Source organism: Fringilla coelebs, assembly GCF_963513975.1.
Source record: "Fringilla coelebs genome assembly, chromosome: 4".
In the NCBI taxonomy this organism is placed as follows: Eukaryota; Metazoa; Chordata; class Aves; order Passeriformes; family Fringillidae; genus Fringilla; species Fringilla coelebs.
In genome coordinates this window covers 60,939,989-60,959,380 of record NC_140032.1, presented here as the reverse complement: position 1 = coordinate 60,959,380, position 19,392 = coordinate 60,939,989, and the positions used below count along the sequence as shown (strand labels likewise).

Genomic DNA, 19,392 nt, shown 5'->3' with positions numbered 1-19,392 from the left:
AAAATATTTGACCTTCAAAAGTAATAAATGTATGTGTCGAAAAGCATCTCACTTTTGCTGTTGGCAGCACAAAGCTGCCGCACAGATGTCTGCTGAGGCAGCATCATTGCTCTTGGATTTCTCTTTTTGGAACAGAATTAGTGTTTCACATTTAGAGAGTGGCATGTAAGGCTCCTGCTTTGCTCCCATCCTCAAATGCCTTATAGCTAGAAAGATGTAGCTAACACCAGGGGAAGGACTTTAAAATGTGTTAACATACCTCTTAATGAGAGTTACTGGATGAAATTTTTGCCTGTAGATTTTTGTAAAACGTTATCAAATAAAATAATAGGTTTTTTTAATGTAATTTAGAAACTAAAGTGATTTTAAAGTAAAACTATCCTTAAAAGTCAATATGGTATAGTGCTTAGGGGCTGAAAAAAGTTTTGTGAATCTCTTGAGCTGCCAAGCATGGTAATGATTCTGATTTACCACTGATGGTTTTGTCTTAGTAGCACACACACAGAGACTGCCTCACTCTAATTTTATCAAATGCACCACTGCAAGTTTTCCATTGTTGTGAAGAACAGATCTGATGACACATTGGAATGGTGATATATTCCCATTTCAGTAGTTGAGACCTCTGCACAAATAACTCCTTTGAGATATACCTTTGGGTTCCTTTGAATTAAATTATGTAAAGCCCTTGTTTAAGTGGACCTTTACCTAACTAAAACAACAGTGTGCTTTATAGTTTTCTGTGTTGCTTTTTCAGCTTTCAAGTTCTTGTAGCAGCTTCTATTATCAGGTTGTTTCTGTTTATGTAAATGTACTGCAATGCTCTTCTGCTACAAATTGGTGCAAAGGAAGTGTCAAGTAGGTCTGTGTGTTAAATAAATCTTTGGCAGACACAGAAGGGGAGGAAATGGAACATAAAATATTTACCTTCAGGCTATTGCTCCTATAAATGTTGAGGGGATTTAATATGCCATTGGTTCAAGAATGTCTATTGAAGACCATTGGTGCTTCTCCAAAAGATGGTCTCTCAAATACTGCAGAGATGAAGTGTTTTGGGGGTAAGGTGTTATAAGGGCACATTTAATGTTCTGTCAGAAGAAGCTGCTCTGTCTTTTTTTTGTATTGGTTAGAGATTGCTGCAAAAACAGTGTTTGCACTGCCTCCAAGCTTTTTGGAAGCTATTAGAAATACCATCAACACCTTTCAGATGAGCTTTAGCTTTAGGTCAGTCATGTTTCTGTGGGTCAGGGAGGTTTGTTATATCTAGTACTAAAAATGTGTTTGACAAAGGGATAATGCAGTGAAACCAGCACATAAAGGAAGGATACACTGCTTTTTGTTGTCAAATATATGTGTTTAGCATCTCTTTTCCTTTATAATAAGGGCTTGCTGCTTGCAGCCTTAGACTCTTTGAGCTCCCCAGTCTGTTTCTTTTTCCACTGACCTCTAGGAGACCTTTGTTTGAGAAAGTGGGTTAAAAAATAATAATGAATAAAAGTATCTATAGCCTTGAGATTACAATACAGATTCGGGTAGATTCATTTCTCTAGCTCACAACTGCTTCTGTAATTACGGGGAGCTTCCAGTACTTTCTGGAAATCGTGAAAGGAATTTCAAAACATGGTGTTGTCTCTCTGCCCCAATAACTTGAATAAAAACACTTTACTTGTTCTTTAGAGAAGAATGCCAAAAGGTAAGTGATGTATTGCTTGGGACAAAATGGAGACTGTTTGGCAGGTGCCTCTCTGCATTCACCTGTAATTGAATGACAAAAATAATTATTTTTAAGTTTGGATTTTTTCAGAGTGCTGTTTCTTTAGTTATTGAGGACCATTTGCTATATTTATTTTTGTATTTCTGCTTTTTTGACTGCTTTAGCTTGCCACAATTGCATGTAGTCCTGATGCTAAATTGGAAGTGTGTTTGCTGGTAAAAGGCTTCAAGCAGAAAAAATATTGCATCGCCCCCATGCAGATGGGTCTTGCTCTCTGAATTATTCAAAGACAGTGACTGGTTCTGCCACAGAGCAAAAGGGACATTTGTTGTGATGGTGACATGCCTTCTTCAAAATACTGTTTATCCAAGAAGGAGCAGTAGAATTAAAGGTGCCCAAATGCTGTGAGGTGAAGGAGAACTCCCTAGACAGATTAGGCAGCAAAGAACAACCAGGTTTTCTTTTCAAGTGAAAAGTTTGTGGTCAAAAATAAAATTAAAACGATATGAATTGTTTTTTGTGGGTCAGGAGGAAGCACTTGAGTGGTGCAACACTTGAGAGATGGGGGTCTCTGTGAACCTCTGGGCATGACAGTGACCCTCTCCTCCTGCCCCGGGATTTCTTTCAATGGCTTGGACAGAGGGGTATCTGATCTTAAAACAAGACTTTAGGACCAAACAACTACAAAAACAGACTTCTTTTTTTTTAAGTTAACAGTGTAGGAGCTGTCCAGAGCAAGTCCTTATAGCTATGTAATATCATCCCATCTGTAAGGTTGAAATCTCTTAAGAAATATGTGCTTGTCATCTTGACTGATAAAATGCAGTTTTTCAATATCTGAATCAAAGTGTAAAGTCAACAATGGAATTGGAGATGGTGGAGTTTACTTCCTCAAAATTTCAGCTTGATTCCCAGCTTACATTTAATTGGTAACTTCTTTTTTCTGTGTTAAAGCACATTTCTACCAAAGTGGGCTTTTTAAGATTCTGAAAATAAATATATGAACAGTGGGCATAGGCTGAACTAACAATGGCTATGATAAAATGAAAGTCAAAAGTTAAATCTTATTTGTTTGAATATAGTATATGATTGTAATGTGTGAATGAATGAATATAAATATAATTTTTGTAAAGTTTTTGATCAATAATACTTAAAAGCACTTTCTGAGAGAGCTCTATTTAGCTAAGGTCCTAATTCCAGGTCATGGGGAACTGAGATAGAACAATGCCCTCAAGATCACTCAGACAATTGCTGACAGAGACAATACTGAATTTAGAATTCCCAGCTTATGACATGGTACTGGGCTTTGCTTCATTTGTGTTGAATAGAAACTTTATTTGTCCAAATATTGTTAGGGTTTAATTGCATTCAAGATTATTTTGAAGAATATTTTCAGTCCTAGTTTTGGGTTGGGTGGCACAGATTATTTTGCTGATAGCAAAAATAACCAATAGTTAGTGTGGTGCTTTGGTTGTTTGGGGGTTTTTTTTGGGAGGGTGTTTGTTTTGGTGGGTTTTTTGTTTGGTTTTTGATGGCTTATATTTCAACAAAAATATATCAGCATTTAATCTGAGAGGCTTCCTACAACTTAAGTCCACGTGATTGCCTTTAAAAGAGACTGCTGCCTGGCCCTGGTAATTTTCAGCCCAGCATGTGGTAAGCTTGGATTTAGAGACAGTGAGTGATGATACATATATTTTCATGCCAAGAAAATACCCAGTTGCAGTTTGAAAACAAGAAAACAAACAAAAGAAACCAAAAGCGAGCAAGAAAATTCTCATGGAGTTGGAAATCATGATTAAAAAGGTTTAATTGTTTAATTGTTTTTAAGAATGTTTTAAAAAATTATCTGGTTGCTTTTGTTGTAGTTTTTTTTCTCATTTAAAATGTTAAAAGACATAATCTGTGTATTTAAACCACAAATATGTGGATTGCTTCTAAAAATGTGGCTGTATCTTTGCCGCCACTCCTCATAAGCATCTCCCAAATAGATTAACTTCACAGAGAATTCCAGTTTTCTTTATAAAAGTGCTGAGGCCTACTTTGAAAAGGTAATTGTGTACAGAGCGTTCCTGTGGCAGGAAGCACCTGCCACATTCTGGTCCCCATAGGATCCACTGTGATGCTTCTGTATGACTGGAATAATGATCCATTGTTGCAGTGTAGCATGGTGCTCTACAAATCCCAGGCAAAGTAGCTAATTGTTAAGGAAATTATTAACTCCCCTTAATCATGAAGGTAGCTGTAAATAGCCTGATGAACAGTTTCCTTGTTAGACATTCAAACATCTAAATATTTAAGTTGGACACTGTGAACATACTGCATGTCCTGATACAGGAGGAGCACCACACCATCCTTAAATAAAACTTCAGTGAAACACTGACAGTATTTGTGACAACGGGAACTGACAATTCTTTAAAAATAATAATAATTAGGAACTGGCAACATTTCAGTATTCTACACTATCATCATTGTCTTGCATGTTCTTTAATAAAGGTTCACTTATGTTCTGAGGGTTTAGGACAAATAGGCATTGAAAATATGATAATGGTGATTTCTGTCTGCAGCAAGAACTGAACTAAAGATCTGTTGAAAAAGAAACTATAACTTTTGTGATGACTTTTCTGAACAGAAGTATTGTTCATTTTGCTTCTGAGAAATCCATGCATTTTATCTTGTATTCTCTCTTGGAGAAAGAATACACCCCTTTGTTCATTCCATTTAGGAATTTTAAAAAATTAGGCTTTTGGGGGAAAACAAATCATGTTTTGGTGCTTCCTCAGAGTTCATAAAACAAGTTGAGTACAAATTTATTGAGATTTTTTTTTCTTCTTTGATCTACCACAAGTTCCCATTTAGCTGAAAATTAGACTTCCTCCATGCCTGTACTAAATTACTTGTACAAGTCTAGTTTTTCACTTAATGGCTTTAAATAACTCCTTGCTGTGATGTACCAGTTGTTTACTTGCAGCTGTGATTTGTCTTTTAAAACTTTGAAACAACAAATAGTTTCAATAAAGATTTCATTTGGATGGCTGTATCACAGCTGCGGAGGATTGCGATTTGCTGGACACAGTGGTTGTGAAAAAATTAAACATGCCAGTTTTCTAACGATAAGCTGCAGTACTTACTGTGATACCACCAGTGCTGGGGATGATTAAGTTTAGGGATTAGGGCTAGGGATTTTTTTTTTTTTTTTTTTGTAATTTTAAACTCCAAAGATATGAGGTAGAGCAGGAACAAGAGAACATGGGTAATAATGCCCTATTTTTAATTATCTGCATAAAATTTTTTCTCTTCTTTGCTGTGCCCTTATCACTTTTTTCAAGAAAACATAGTTTTTAATGCACATATTGTCATGCTATTCCATTACTTTTTAATAGGCTTAATCTTAATCTTTAGTTTTCCACTGAATAATTTAAATTTTGGGGGTTTTTTCTGTGTTTTGATTTTGAAGTCTTTTGGACTTCGCAAATCTTAGTGCAGCATTAAATTGCTAATCAATAAACACTCCAGAACACTGTTCTTAGGTTTTAAAACAGTCTTTGTTATGTTAAATGTTCTTAGTTCATCATGCTTTGGGGGCTTATAAAATAGAGACATGTAGAGTTACTCACAAATTAGAGTAGTCAAATAGTATCCTGATGATTAATAGCGTTGGTATTCACTGAGTAATTTTATGGCATTTGCCATTCTTTGAGGAGTTTTATAGCACTTGCCAAATATTTTAGAAATACCAGTGAACATTAGCTGTCAGATCAGTTGGACTTATTTTTTCCAATTCATTCTTAATTTCTGTAGTATTCAAATTACCAGTTCACTGTAAAAAGTTATTTTGAGGGGATAAAGATGTCTGAGAAGACTGAAGAGCAAGTCTTTATGTGACTGCTTTTTATATTTCATAATATTGAAGAATAAGTTTATTTCAGTTTGTTTTTATTGTCCTAAAGAGACCATAGTTACCAGCATCCATATCTTATCCCCAACCAGCACAAAGCACATTATTGATATTCCTATTTGTTGGTGGATACTAGTATGGAAATCCATTGGAATGTTGTATAACTAAATACATGTTTCTAATTACAAGTGCCTTAGCAGGAAACAGTCTTACAAAAACAGAGATGAAAAAGCGAATTTAGGATATTTGTAGAGCTCTGTGTTGATGTACTTGGGAATCAGGGTTCACTTGGGTGAGGAAGAGGAAGAGAAGAAAAGCAGGAGTTTACTCTGCAGAATTGAAAGCCAGATAATAAACTCTTTGGGAGCAAGACAGTGAATTTCAGCCTTGTTTTTTGAGGAAAAATCTACAGTGATTCTGAGTACGGGAATTCCTGGACCTCAGTGCAAATTTCAGTTTCATCTAATTACAAAGGGAAGGGGTCAAGATTAGTATTTTGTTGATGGAAACAAGGAACTGTGGTTAGTTATTTCTCTCTGAAAGTACTTCTGTGTGGATGCAGTGCAATTATGTGGCTGATTTCTCCTTTTGCTCTCCCCCTCCTATCCCAAGCACAGCACTGCTCTAGCATTCCTACATATGATCGATCTCCTTATCTCACAAGGATTAGTCCTGTTGGCCGGCAAATAGATAATGCATTTCTCAAATTTTCTGTTACATTAGTATATTTACCTTAAAATTTTAAGCCCTAAATAGCTAGTATTTAAATGGAAGAGTCGGCCTCTTTTGTGAGGATGTTTGAAATTTTCTGACATGAAATCCCCTTGCTAACAAGCCATGGAGCAAGCATCCAGTCAGGAAAGAAGTGTCTTTAACAGAAATCATGTTTTGTTCTGGTGTTTCAAGGCAATAATCTGAGAACAAATTAATCTCTTCAGCATTATGTCCTCAAAACCAAAAACATTAGGACCCACCTACACTGATGCAGGAATTTACTGCAGTGGGATAACTTCCCCCTTCCCCAATATTATATTCCAGGTGTTCTATGGAAAACAACAAGAGTCGGTGCAAAAACCAAAAAAGATTTTTCAGTTTAAACCATTGTTTGAAATTAATTCAAACATGTCAAATGGACTCTTCTCCTGGTGACTTCACAGACAAAGGCAGCATTGAGATGCCCCAAATACCAGGAGCAGAATTCATGCATCTGAGTGTGCTCCAGTACCACAGCCATAATTGCCTGCTCTGCCTGGCACTTGGTACAAGCAGCCATTTGTTAGAAAAATAGACTTCATTAGTAATTTTTCAGCTCAGAGTGCCCTTGTACAGCCTGATAGAACATGCAGAAGCTGTGCTTCTCTCTCCTGGCTGTAGCATTTTGCATTTCACAGGTGGTGACTTGATAGAACAGTAAAAATATCTAATTTTCACTTCTTGTTTGGTTGGTTTCACTTGACATAATTTATTTGGTTTTGGGTTTTTTCCCCCCATGTAGTTTTGCATCCAGTGATGTTGGAACATTTATTTCCTCTACAGTTTGAAAAAAAGTTAAATCGCATAGATGAAACTTTTTTTTTCCTTTACCCAGATTTATCTTTCCCAGAATAGGTGTGCAAGTTAAAAGCGTTATCTTTCCTGAGATGAGGTAAATCTGGGCCTGTGGGAACCACAGGAAGTGTGTTCCTCAGATTTGCTGGTGTTGGAATGCTGTATGGAGCCAGGCTCTCCATAGAGCCCTACTGTCACTACACTGATTTGAAGAACAGCCCTGTGACACTTTAGTGAGTATTTGTGGATAGAACAGATGTGGGAGCCCAGCCTGCTGTACAGGTGGGAAGCACTTTCCCCTTAATATTTTAATCAGTTTGTTGCTTTTCAGAGATACAGGGATGTGCTCCTGCGGAAAATTGTCATTTGAAAGCAGTAAGGGATACTATTAAGACCTTTCAGTGCCCTGGCTCATGTCCCTTTATCTTCTTAAATGAGCAAAAACAGGGTGAAAGAATTCTGCAGTTACACAAATAGGAAACCTCAGATTTGTGATTTTGATCCCCCCCTCCTCTTTTCCTTTCCCTGATGTTAGTTCTTTCCTGTTGCACAGATAAGCCCCTCAATAGAATTTAGGCCTTTGGTTTTTTATTTTGTAGGGAGGAAAAAGAAAACACTCTGCACAAATATTTTAATTCTCTGTGACACATTAAATGTGAAGAATTGCATTATCCTGGCTGGTTGGTAGCAGCAAGCTGGTTTGCCACCAAATTTATTGAGATTGAACAGTCTTCCAGCAGCAAGAGATGAAAGCTCAGTGAGTTTTGTATGTTCTTTTCTGATGTAGAAGTATTAAAGGGACCTGTACTTATTTATATAGCTCTTCTGAAAATCTGAGTGGTTGGTATAAGTGCTAAATGAAGTGGGAAGCAGGTAGTTACATAATAGCCACATTTTACAAATGGGGCTAATCCCAGTTCAGAAAGGTTGGCTGTGCTAGACCACGTAGCATCATTAATAGAAGGAGAAATAATGAGTTACAGCCTTGAGTTCCTTGAGCTTATCTCTGTATTATGGGTTTCAGGCACTTTAGTCTGTTTGGTTATAAGAGCAGAGGTTATTAAGTGCACACTGCTTAAATAATTTAATTAACTCTGTTACCTCTGCTAGTTGTCTCACTGTGCTTACAATCTGTGCTTCTATGTCAGTGCAGATTTACTTGAGTTGTATTGGGCCAGATTTCTTTTAAATCAGATTATAAAACTGTGAAATGTGAAATTATTATGATCAGCATCAAATTTTCCTTAATAAAAAGTGTTTGTATCTGAACTTCTGAAATTGTTCCATCAGTTTGAAGATCCTGGTCTTTTTAAATAGGCAGGCTCTTTTCAGAGAATTATAGGCAAGGATTTAAGAATATTGGATCAGCTCAGAATTGAGTACATCAGCATGTTGGCTCGTGCTTTTGACTTGGCTCTAGGCAGGAATACTTCATGTTCTTCACAGTCTTTGTCTTTGGTCAGCATTGCCCAACTGTTCACCCGTTTCATCAGTGCATTGAGCCATGTAAGGGAGCATCTGATTTTGAAATTGGAAAAGAACTTTCTGTGTAAAAAAAAATCATGTCCTTTTGTTTTTAAGGAAGTTGCTATGCAGCATTACTAATGAATAAATAAATTTTATCTTACCTGCATGGTCTCTCAGAAGCACTATGTAGAAGTTAAGATCCAGTACAAAACCTGTGTTTACCTTTCTTGTTGTTACTTGATTATTCCCAATACTTCAGTGATAACACTAATACAGCACTTCATATGCAAAACCCTTGGGGTAGAGATTTGCAAACTTCTGGTGGTTTTTGCCAAGTTTATTCTTTACGAAGCATTCTCACCCATTGTTGGGCGTACCACACCTGAGTCTGTACCAGTCCTTTTCCATTTTGTGCTGTAGGGCAGCTTTCTAAGATAACCAGACTTAAACTTTTCATTTGGTTTATTCATATGGCTTGTTGGTGTACCACTTGAAGGCACTTGCCTTTTTTAATATTAAATTTATAAATATTGTATAATATATTATTATGTTATATGAATATATATTATTAGTATTATATTATTAAATTATTGTTTATTAATATTATACTTTGTCAGATAGACTTTAATGAAAGCTTAGGGCTATTATACATTATTGATCATGTTTATTTAAAATAGATGGCATGACCTGGAACACTTGCAGAGTTTGGTCAAGTTGGCTAAAGAACATCCTTGTTTTGGGAGAGGATTTGCGTTGCTGTCTGTAGGGAGATGATTGGTATTTTCATGCCAGGGCCATTTCTGGTGGAGGTTGGGTTGTGCCTTGGTGGGGGGCCATATGCAGACTGGAAACTTGGGAGGAAAATCCTACTGTGTCTGCAGGGTTGGAGTGCTGGGGTTTGGTACAGACAGATGGAGACCTCTGAGGAACAAGTTTAACAAATGCACTGGTAAAAAAGATTTTTGGGGCATCTCAAGTGGGAAATACACATTGGGTAGAAGACCTCCCAAGAGCACCACAGGAGGGGAGACTCCCAAGAGTCATTATTTCCAAAGAAATTTTGTGACTAAGGAGGATTTAATTTCTCTGAGGGTATTTCAACTTGTATCTGAAACATGACTGTTCTCTTTTCATACTAAATAAACCTCAAATATGTACTTTTTTTTTTTAATCAAACCAGTAGTAATGATCAGTTGCAATATTTGTTGATGCACTTTTTAGCCTTTTTGTACAGCTTTTACATTTGCCTCCAGTATATTTATTACTTGCATGCAGTGTTTTCTTTGTTTCTGGTTTGGTGCTTAAGCCCTTAGTTTGAGTCCCAGCTAGACTGTAAAATCTCCTTCAGCAGCTTGCTTATGCTTGTGGCATTAACCTTTCTGCAGGGGGTTGTGATGTTTATTTATAAAATTCCAGTTTTCCACTTACAAATAGAATATTATTAAGAGAGTCTTCTTTTTGCCAATTAGGTCAAAGTCCTAAAATTTTAAGACCTAAACCACATGGTTTAGAGCGAACTGATTCACAAACCATAGGTGACTTTACTACAAGAAGAAAGGGTATGTACTTTAGCACTGTATGTATATGGAGCTTTATAAAAATAAGTGAAGCAAAAACTTTAAAAATTGTTATTTTAGAATAACTCTGGCATATTCTTCTCTGCTATAGTCTAAGGTTATGGATGCATTTTCCATGCCAAGCAACCAGTTTCCTGTATAAGGAATTAAAGATTTTCTGGCTTGAACAGTGAATGGAAATTTTTCTTTGATATTAACATGAATGTTCTGATCTTTTAAGTTTTGGCTGTTCATATTTTGTCTGTTTATTTAGAAGCAAGTATATAATAACTTGTAAATTGTAAGTTACTTGAAACTTTTGTTAGGCAATAACCTGAAATCACAGTTCTCTTAGGTCTCAAAAGGAAGCAAAATATTATCATACACTAGTACAGACATCTATTTATGCACCTTAAAGAGGATTGTAATTAATTTCATGGGCTTTATTGAAGATGCTGAGTTGGTGCCTTACATAGTCACAAGAAGTAGAGAAAATAATGAACAACATTAAAAATCTCAGAGAAGTATCACTGATTACCTTTGGGTTTTGAAGTCCATTGCAACAGGATGAAATACTTCTGCTGTTCTTGGTGGGCTTTGGACGAAGTCCTGGCTCTGTCTGCTGCAGCAGCACCTTGCCCACTGTTTATTCCTGCCAGGTAGTCTCAGACCTTTACAGAAAACTTGAGCCAAGCTGATAAATTTTTGTGTCAGTTGCACTTCAGTATCATCTTGCCTATGTTATGTTCAGTTCTGTTACTACATGCCTGACACTTGATCTTAGTGAACCTGCCAAGAGGCAGAAGACTCATGGTGGGAGGGGGCACAAGGACAGAAAGGGCAGTTTTTATGATGACATTGCATTTTGTTTTCCAAAAGCAGTTTTAGAGAGGATAAAGTTGACAGCAGTTTGACTCTGTGATATTTTTTTTTCCACAAGCCTTTTTATACTTTTCTTTTTTGCTAATGTTTAGGAGGTGTGAGACGTATAAGTTGGAGGGAAGCATAATGTGTTTCTTGCTAATAACTTGTTCTGTTCTGAAAATGAAATTTTAAAATGGCACTTTTTTTGCGAACAATGTTATCTGTCATGAGTGGCACAAGCTGTCATGAGTGGCACATTGCTCTGCTCGACTATGGATCATCTCTGAAGTGAGCCAGGCTCCTCCTGGTGTTGGTTCATTTCTCACTTTTGCAGACTTAGTCTTAGCCGCAGGTTCTGCCCACTCACGGAGCAATGAAACCTCACCAGTAAAGGCACATGTACACAGTGAGGGCAGAGTTTGCATATTAACAGCTGGCTCTGAGCCAAGAAAAGTCACCAGAGTTGGCTCTGCTGAAACAGCCCATCAGCCCTGCCCTGGGCTTGCCAGCTCAACAAGTCATCAAGGCAGAATGAGGACAGAACACAATACTGCCACTTTCAAAATCTCTTTTCAAAACAGAATTACAACCTATAAGTATATGCTGCAAAATTCTGAAGTTGCAGTGGGTTTTTTTTTTTAAGATTTTAATTTTTTAATTGATGTTTCCTCTCATTACCTGAAATTATTAAAAACGTAAGTTAATATATCATGTCTTTCTGAAAATGGAAGTGTCTCCCTTTCCTTACTAGTACTTACTATTTGAAAGATAGAAGTTTTTTCTGTATTTAGTCTGTGAAAAGCTATTAAATTTAAATTTGTTTAGGAAAGTTCTGTGCTTTACAGTTGTCTGTTTCTTACATAGCAAAACCAGCTCCACTAGAAATAAAACCTCTGCCTGAATGGGAAGAATTACAAGCTCCAGTTAGATCTCCTATCACCAGAAGCTTTGCACGAGAGTAAGTTTCTTGGCTTTTCCTCATTCAGATTAATAATTTTGGTGACTGGAATGTTAATAAATGTATGTACATCTGTATCATATTTTAGCTTGTTTGTAGCTTGAAATTTCCCTTGGAAGAGTATGAGTCTCTGTGTGTATCTGTGCATTGAAATAAAGTGTGTCCGTGTGAAATTTTGTTTTGCGATATTAAATATAAGGGACTGTGTGTAACCAAAAAATGTGACCCTCTAGTAAACTTGAATGAAAATTTCAGCTCTAATATGCTTATTTTTGTTGTTTACCAGGAGGTTTAAGATATTGCAGATGTATTGTTTGTAAAATAATTCCTGGTAATTAGCTCCTCCAGGTTTCCCGTGTCTCCCAGACCGGATTCAGTTCATAGCACAACTTCCAGCAGTGACTCGCACGACAGTGAAGAGAATTATGTATCCATGAACCCAAATCAGTCCACTGAAGACCCAGTATGTAAAATCTACATCTTAACTACTCTCTTCCTGTGCAGTCCTTACTTTTAAATCATGCAAACACAGCTCCTTCACTCAACATCACTCCCTTTATACTTCTAGATCAACAGAATGATTAAAAAATCTCCATAGCAAAGCTGTAATTTTGGTAGGATTTCACTGAAGAAGTTAAGAGCATAAAGAAAATCTCTTATATAAAACAGTATACAACATGACATTTTTTCTACCTCTTTCCTAGAATCTGTCCCCCATTTACAATTGTTTGTCCTTGGACTATGCATGAGTTCAGTATTATGACATGAAGGGAAATAAACTGTCCTAGGACCTCTGAGACATGCTTAAAAAAACTGTATTAAAAGGACATCTTCCAGGAAATGTAGAAGGAACAGGGGGAAAAACCAATTGATACTTGTTGTATACATTCTATGAAAATTGAACTATGTGTATTTTATTAGGCGTCTTTCAAAGAAGAAGATAGAAGAAGTTTTGTGTATTAAATGTCTGTATTTTTTCCCCTTTGAGGGGGTTTTCTGAGATAATGAAGCTTCAGATACTCAGCATGCAGTGCATCTGTGTTTTTTCTTTGGTGAGGGGAAGGAGAGAGAGAAAAAGAAGACTCAATAGCAGTAGTTTTGAGGAAGACAATAGCAGTAGACCTAGGCCTAAACTAAAATGTAGTTTATAATATGCATAAAGCACTGGAGGAAACCTGTATCTTGAACTCAGCTTTTTGTCTAGTCTAGAATCATGGAATGGTTTGGATTAAAAAGGACCTTAAAGATCATCTTGTTCCAACCTCCCATTCCATGATGAGAGTCAGTCTACTAGACCAGGTTGTTCAAAGCCCCATCCAATCAGTTCAGTGCACTCATATGTTTGGGTTGGGGATACAGCAGTATTTTTCATCTTGAAATCATTTATATATGACCTTCTTTGGGGAGGGCCTATCTAGCACCTTTTTTGTTCTGTTTGTGTGTTTGCCTTCTTATATCTTATGTGCTGGCCCATCTCACTGCCCCTGGGCTCTCCTCTCGCAATGCTGTTCGCTTTCCTGTCCCCTGCTGTTCTGGATCCCCTCCCAGCCTCCTCCAGTACCCCTGCCCCCTAGCTCACCTCTGCTACCTCTGGATGCTGCATCCCAGGTCCCCCTCGTGCCATTCCCTGTGGGAGCTGGTGGGGTGCATGCCTGCGGAGTGCCCCAAGCTGTGCCTTGTGCCGTGCCTGTTGTGCTTCCAGGGGAAAAGCACTCAGCACGGGGGAGCAGCTGATGTTAATTCTTAGGTCCTCTCTTGCGGGGCCATTGGTAAGTAATGGGTGATATCCCGTTTCACAGGTGCAAGAAACAGCCCATATTGCACCAGAGATTAGCCTCACCCCACCCGTGCCCACAGTTCTCCCTGCCCAGAATCGCAGTTCAAGCCGGGTGTTTCTGTTGATTCTTAAGGTTGTTCCAGGGGCTTAACTTCCATACCAAGATGGTACAATTAATGCTCCAGCTCATTAACATCTTCTGTTTGCTTGCACCGGTCCTATATTAAGGTTATTCAACAGATTTCCTTTCTGTTTCATTTGTATATAATTAAAGTTTCTGTTTCCTAATGCATATGTTCTGCCTGCTTAGTTTGTTTGAAATAACAGATTATTTTTTGTTTAATGAGTAAAAGCTTTTTAAATTTATCCTGGAAACATTGATACAGAATCTGATTTTTGTATCTTTAATACACAGAAATTTGTTCTGAGAATTTGAGCAACGAAAATGAACTTCATATTAGTTGTTTGTGTTTGTCCTTGTTACCGCTTAATGTTAAATGAGCTGGACAGTAGAGATATAATGGATAACTTCAATTTTAAAAACCCAGCCTGTTTGGCTTTAGCCCATAAAATATTTTACTTCCTAAAGAACCAGAACATTTCTGCATATCTCACGGCCTTTGTTTTAAAATTTGACTTTTTGAGAATTTTTGCTTGTTCCAACTCTATCTTAGCAAGGAATTCTTAATCTTTTTCTGTCATCAGCTTTGAAGACATCTTGTTTGATGTCTTACTTATGGTTTTTTTAATAAAATCAGCAATATTCTGCTTTTTCTTTTAAGTTGCTCTCAGCCTTACCCTTCTGTCTTTCCTTCTGCCTTCTTCTTCATTTTTTGCTGACTGCTGCCCTCTGTCTTCCTGTTTTTTCTTTATCTTTTAGAGAAGAGTCCTTCTATTGTACTGTTCCTATAACACCTGTTAAGAGGGAGGGATCAGGCTGGGAGAGGACAGAGGAGGTGAGGTTGTAAAAGTCTGGGCTAATTGAAATGTAGGTGTATACAATGCAGCTTCAGTTCAGGCAGCCCTACACATATTTTCCAAAGTTTTAATATTTTAATCTTGTCAGTTGAACAATACTCTTTGATTTTCACCTTAATCATGATGATTTTTGAATGAAATGTAAAATTTTCATTTTTAGATTTGCCACTACTGTCAAGCAGAAATTATTGTAGGTTTTTAACAAAAATTGAGGGAAATAGGAAAGTGTGTGCTTAAGTAATGCTAAATTTGAGATATAATAACTACATTTAAAAAGAACAAAATATGATATGTTCTTATTTCATTATATGAAGGGGACATTAAGTGGAAAACACAGATGGGTTTGGTGGCAACCTTAAATTTTTGGGGGTGGTTTTTGGGTTTTTTTCCTCCCATTGGGTTTTGACTCTGTCCCATTTTTGACGTAGAATGTATCCCCTTGCCATACAGGGTCAATGAAATTTGCATGATTTAAATGATTGCAATAGTTTCCTTAACCTTTTATATTTTGGCAGTTTATAGTGAGTATATTTGATAATGTGGACCACTAGTTTGTACATTTGTAGCTGAGGTTGTTTATATTATGATTTCAGAATTTGTTTGGAAGCAACAGCCTTGATGGAGGAAGCAGCCCTATGGTAAAACCTAAAGGAGATAAACAAGTGGAATATTTAGATCTGGACTTAGATTCAGGAAAGTCTACCCCACCTCGTAAGGTAAGCAGATGTTCAGCTCTTGCTTTTCTGCTATCAGGAATTCAAAATTGCCTTCAGTAAGATCTCTTAATGGTCATTTCTCAAATGATTAGTGTAGAGACAGTGTTGGACCTTTCAGAGAAACCAGTGCTTGTTCTGTGTCTATTTGGGACACCTACTTGCCTTTTTGTTGTTAATTTACTTGAACTTGTTTCTCACTGTTCCCAGAAAAAGAACAGTGGCTCAGGCAGCAGTGTGGCAGACGAGAGAGTTGATTACGTTGTGGTGGACCAGCAGAAAACGCTGGCGCTGAAGAGCACGCGTGAGGCATGGACTGATGGCAGACAGTCTACAGAGTCCGAGACACCCACGAAAAGTGTGAAGTGAAAACACTGCTTTGTCTTTGAAGAATGGAAATAAGTGAATTTTGAAGAATCACAGAACCACAATGGCAGTGTTGTTCACCTGCACAGTACCTAATTCCCTGGGGTGGGAATCAGTTCCTCACCGAATAGGTTGGAAGCCAAAAGACACTTTGAACATATCAAAGGAACTTTAAGATCATGAATTGGCTCTGTGGTGTCTGGAAAAATCACAGCCTGTAAATAACCTGTAAAATAATATTACTTAAGTTGCAGAAAACCTTTTGTTCTGTAGTTAACACATTTGTAGTATTACTGTGTTTATGCACTTTTTCAGTTACAACGTTGGTTCAGGTATTCACAGTTTGTGTACCTTAATGTCTAGTTCATCTGGAGAATTCTTTTTGCCTTACACTACTATTCCTCACAATTTTAGGTTAATTAAGCTACATGTAGAAACGGAAATTAATATTTGAACTTCATTTTAACAACTCAAAATTGATTTTTCAGAAATACTCTTGGAATTGAATAATCTACTTGAAATGCCAAGAGACAACTGTTAGTTACATACTTGTTTATATTTAATACATACAAGATTATGTGGAAGTCTACAGGTTACCTTCCTAACAAAAAATAGCTGTGAGTTAATAATAATGAACTGTACTGGGTTTAGACCTAAAATCCTGCCTTATATGTTAGTTGTTAGTGGTGGAACTTCTATTGTATTTGATTAATGACAGTGTTCTCTGTTCAATGGGTGAAGATTCTGCAGGGTGGGATCTTACACTTTCAAAGACTGAATAATTAAATGTCAAGTAAGCCTGCAAACCACTAATGGCATGCAGTAATATTGTGATCTCACACTTATTAACAAGAAATAACCTTTATATTATTTACAGAAGGTAGAGTATATAAATCAGGTACGTACCAAGCACTGTTGTGCTAATACACTGATCAGGTTTAGACAATGAGCTTTAGCTTTATACTGTTTAGAAGTTCTAATGTCAGTTTTCAGTTCAAGATTAATGGGACAATTTGACATTCACTTTTTGTAGTACTGGCAAAATACTGTGATTTTGAATTAGACATTAACTCAAATGGAAATACGATGTTTTAACACCATAGTGCCCTTCTTATGAGCTCTATTTTACTTTAATCTCCTGCTTGGCCTTATATTTAAATCCCTATGCAACTGATATTTTATATCTCTGTTTTTAAAAATTAGATAATATACCTAAATGATCCCCTTGTAAACCACTTGTTGCTCTTTCCTGGTACAGGATTTTAAACTCTGTATACTGTGATCCTTTATTTTACTATGCCAGTTCCATGTAATAATCTGCCTTGGTTTAGAAACATTTTTTTGTTATTTGGAAGAAGATAGAATTCTTTAAATACATGAATGAGTTAGGTCTAGATAGAAAACTTATTAACACTTTTGTTTAATACAAATGCCCTCAATTAAGTGGTTGGTTTCATTTTCCTGCCCAATTGGGGTTTTTTTTGTCCAGATCATTTAAAAGTTGAGCTTAAAGCTGCATTGTTTTCTGGCATATTTGCCTTCATACTGTGCCTAATCTACCATTGGTTGTTTGTCTCCCCGCACAGCCACAATCTAGAGTATGTAAATTATCTTTTTCTTAACAAAGGTTCTTTTTAAATTAGTAATATTTTGATGCTTTGAATGTTCATTTTAAAAAAAGAAACTAAACATAGTGCATTTTGAGGTGAATTTTAAATAAATCAAGTTGTTCTGTTTTGGTGTGTAAACTCTGTCCTGCAAAGCAGCAAACGGATATCAGTGTGTCTGGGATGGTGCCTGGTTACCAACCACATTTTTTCAGAATTGTAGATGTACAGGTAGAACAATTTTTAACTTGGATCTCTTATCTCTTGACCCTGCCTCAAGAAGCCAAATACTGTGAATTCCCACTCTTCTGGGAGCCAGGAAAAAATCAGTCTCGTAAGCCAGCCTCTCTTGCTGAGCTAGTGATAGAAGATGGATTTGCTCTAAGTTTGCTGATACCAGTCCTTGATTTACAGATTACACTTACTCTTTCTTCATTTAAAATTTGGCAGGATTCACAACATTATTTGTTATTATGATGAGAGATTTGTTATTATGATGTTATTATGTTATTGTTATGAGAATCCACTCTTAATTTCTAGGCTTTTCCCTTTCTTTTGTTAAGGAAAACAGGAATTTCCACACTCTACACACAGTGTAACATTTTCTAAGTATCAGCCTACAATTTTTCTTTAATTAGATTTCTAAGCAGTTTCCTCCCCCACATTCCAATGTTACATTTTCCATACTTACATGCTGTCCATGGTATGTTCAGAATCAGAGGAGTGATTTTAACTTTTGATGATACATCTCATTTTCACCAGTGAAGCTGCAGGGGCTTCATAGTGCAGATCTGTCTGAGCTCTTGGGTGGTCTAAGGATATGAATATAAAATTTAAAAAGTGACTCCTAAAGTTGTAGGTGATAGAAAGCAAGTGAAACTGATATCAGCCCTATGTCACTTTCAGTTACTAGCTTTGTGAGGACACTCTAGTTGACAGCAAGCTGGTGGAAACTCAAGCAGATACTGGTGCAGAAGTAGCTTGTCAATGTTGCTTGTCAAGTGTTCCTTTTTCAAATAGGTAAGTTTTCTCTTGTTTTGCTCAAACTCTATGTTACCAGTTGCAGATACAGTTTTCATTGCTGTATGTATCAGTATAAATTGCAAATGTATATATTCAATATGTCTTTTACAAGTATACAACATCTTCCTCTTAAAAACCAAAAGAAAACTTGGTGCCTTGTGCTCTAAGATTGACTTGAGAGGTGATTTGGTATCATTCCATGGTGTAATCTGAACGTTTCTTTATTGGTAAGTACCAATAGCCACACTTCTACACACCGCGATATAATCACTATTACCTCATGAAGTGCAGGTGCAAACACAGCTGCTCTGTTCCACTAGAACTTTGTCATGTGACATGGAAAAAGGTGAAAATGTGGTCATTAGTCTTTTTTCTTTACTGATACTTGTATTTATGTAAAAAAATAATAACAAACCATCCATGTGTGACAGTTGTGACATAGTGCCACGCCTAGGGAGAACAGACAAATTACAGTATGGCTGTTTTGATTAAGTAATTTAGAATTTATTGCTTCTTGTAGCTAATTAGGGAGTGATGGGCACCTCTGTAGCTTTTACAGTGCACTATGAGCCAAGCAAGATTTTCATCACAGTGAAATTTAAGTTTAGCTATTACTGCAGCAGTAAATGTATGTGTGTGTGTGTCTACATCTATATGCATATATATGTGTGTATATACACATACACACATATATATGTAGTACTCTTGCAAAAGTACTTTGGAAATTTAGCAGCCCTATAGAGAAGTTCCATTCCCTCCTTAGCTATAGAAGTTTGTGTCATGAAAAGTGAATGGACATTTATTTGCTAACGGAGAAGGTACTGCCATACAATATCAGTGTGCAATTTGGACAGCAATAGTGTCACTTCATCTGTTGAAATATTTTATACCTGCAGTTCTTAAGAAGCTCAGCACTATCCACAGGT

At 36.7% G+C, this 19,392-nt stretch overlaps 1 protein-coding gene across 7 annotated transcripts in view; it reads left to right on the top strand.

Annotated features, from left to right (window-relative positions):
- Positions 1-17,566, top strand: part of GAB1 (GRB2 associated binding protein 1) — a 95,885-nt gene extending 78,319 nt beyond the window's left edge. For 3 of the 7 annotated variants that reach the window (XM_084203923.1, XM_084203925.1, XM_084203921.1), the window contains 5 exons: positions 10,094-10,183; positions 11,909-12,002; positions 12,342-12,465; positions 15,351-15,473; positions 15,681-17,566. In XM_084203923.1, the coding sequence (XP_084060049.1) occupies positions 10,094-10,183; positions 11,909-12,002; positions 12,342-12,465; positions 15,351-15,473; positions 15,681-15,839 (590 nt within the window). In that variant the 3' untranslated portion in view covers positions 15,840-17,566. Of the gene's footprint in view, positions 1-10,093; positions 10,184-11,908; positions 12,003-12,341; positions 12,466-14,659; positions 14,736-15,350; positions 15,474-15,680 lie in introns of those variants that run through there. The other 4 variants (XM_084203926.1, XM_084203924.1, XM_084203922.1 and 1 more) reach the window with 3 other exon arrangements.
- Positions 17,567-19,392: the final 1,826 nt, after the last annotated feature.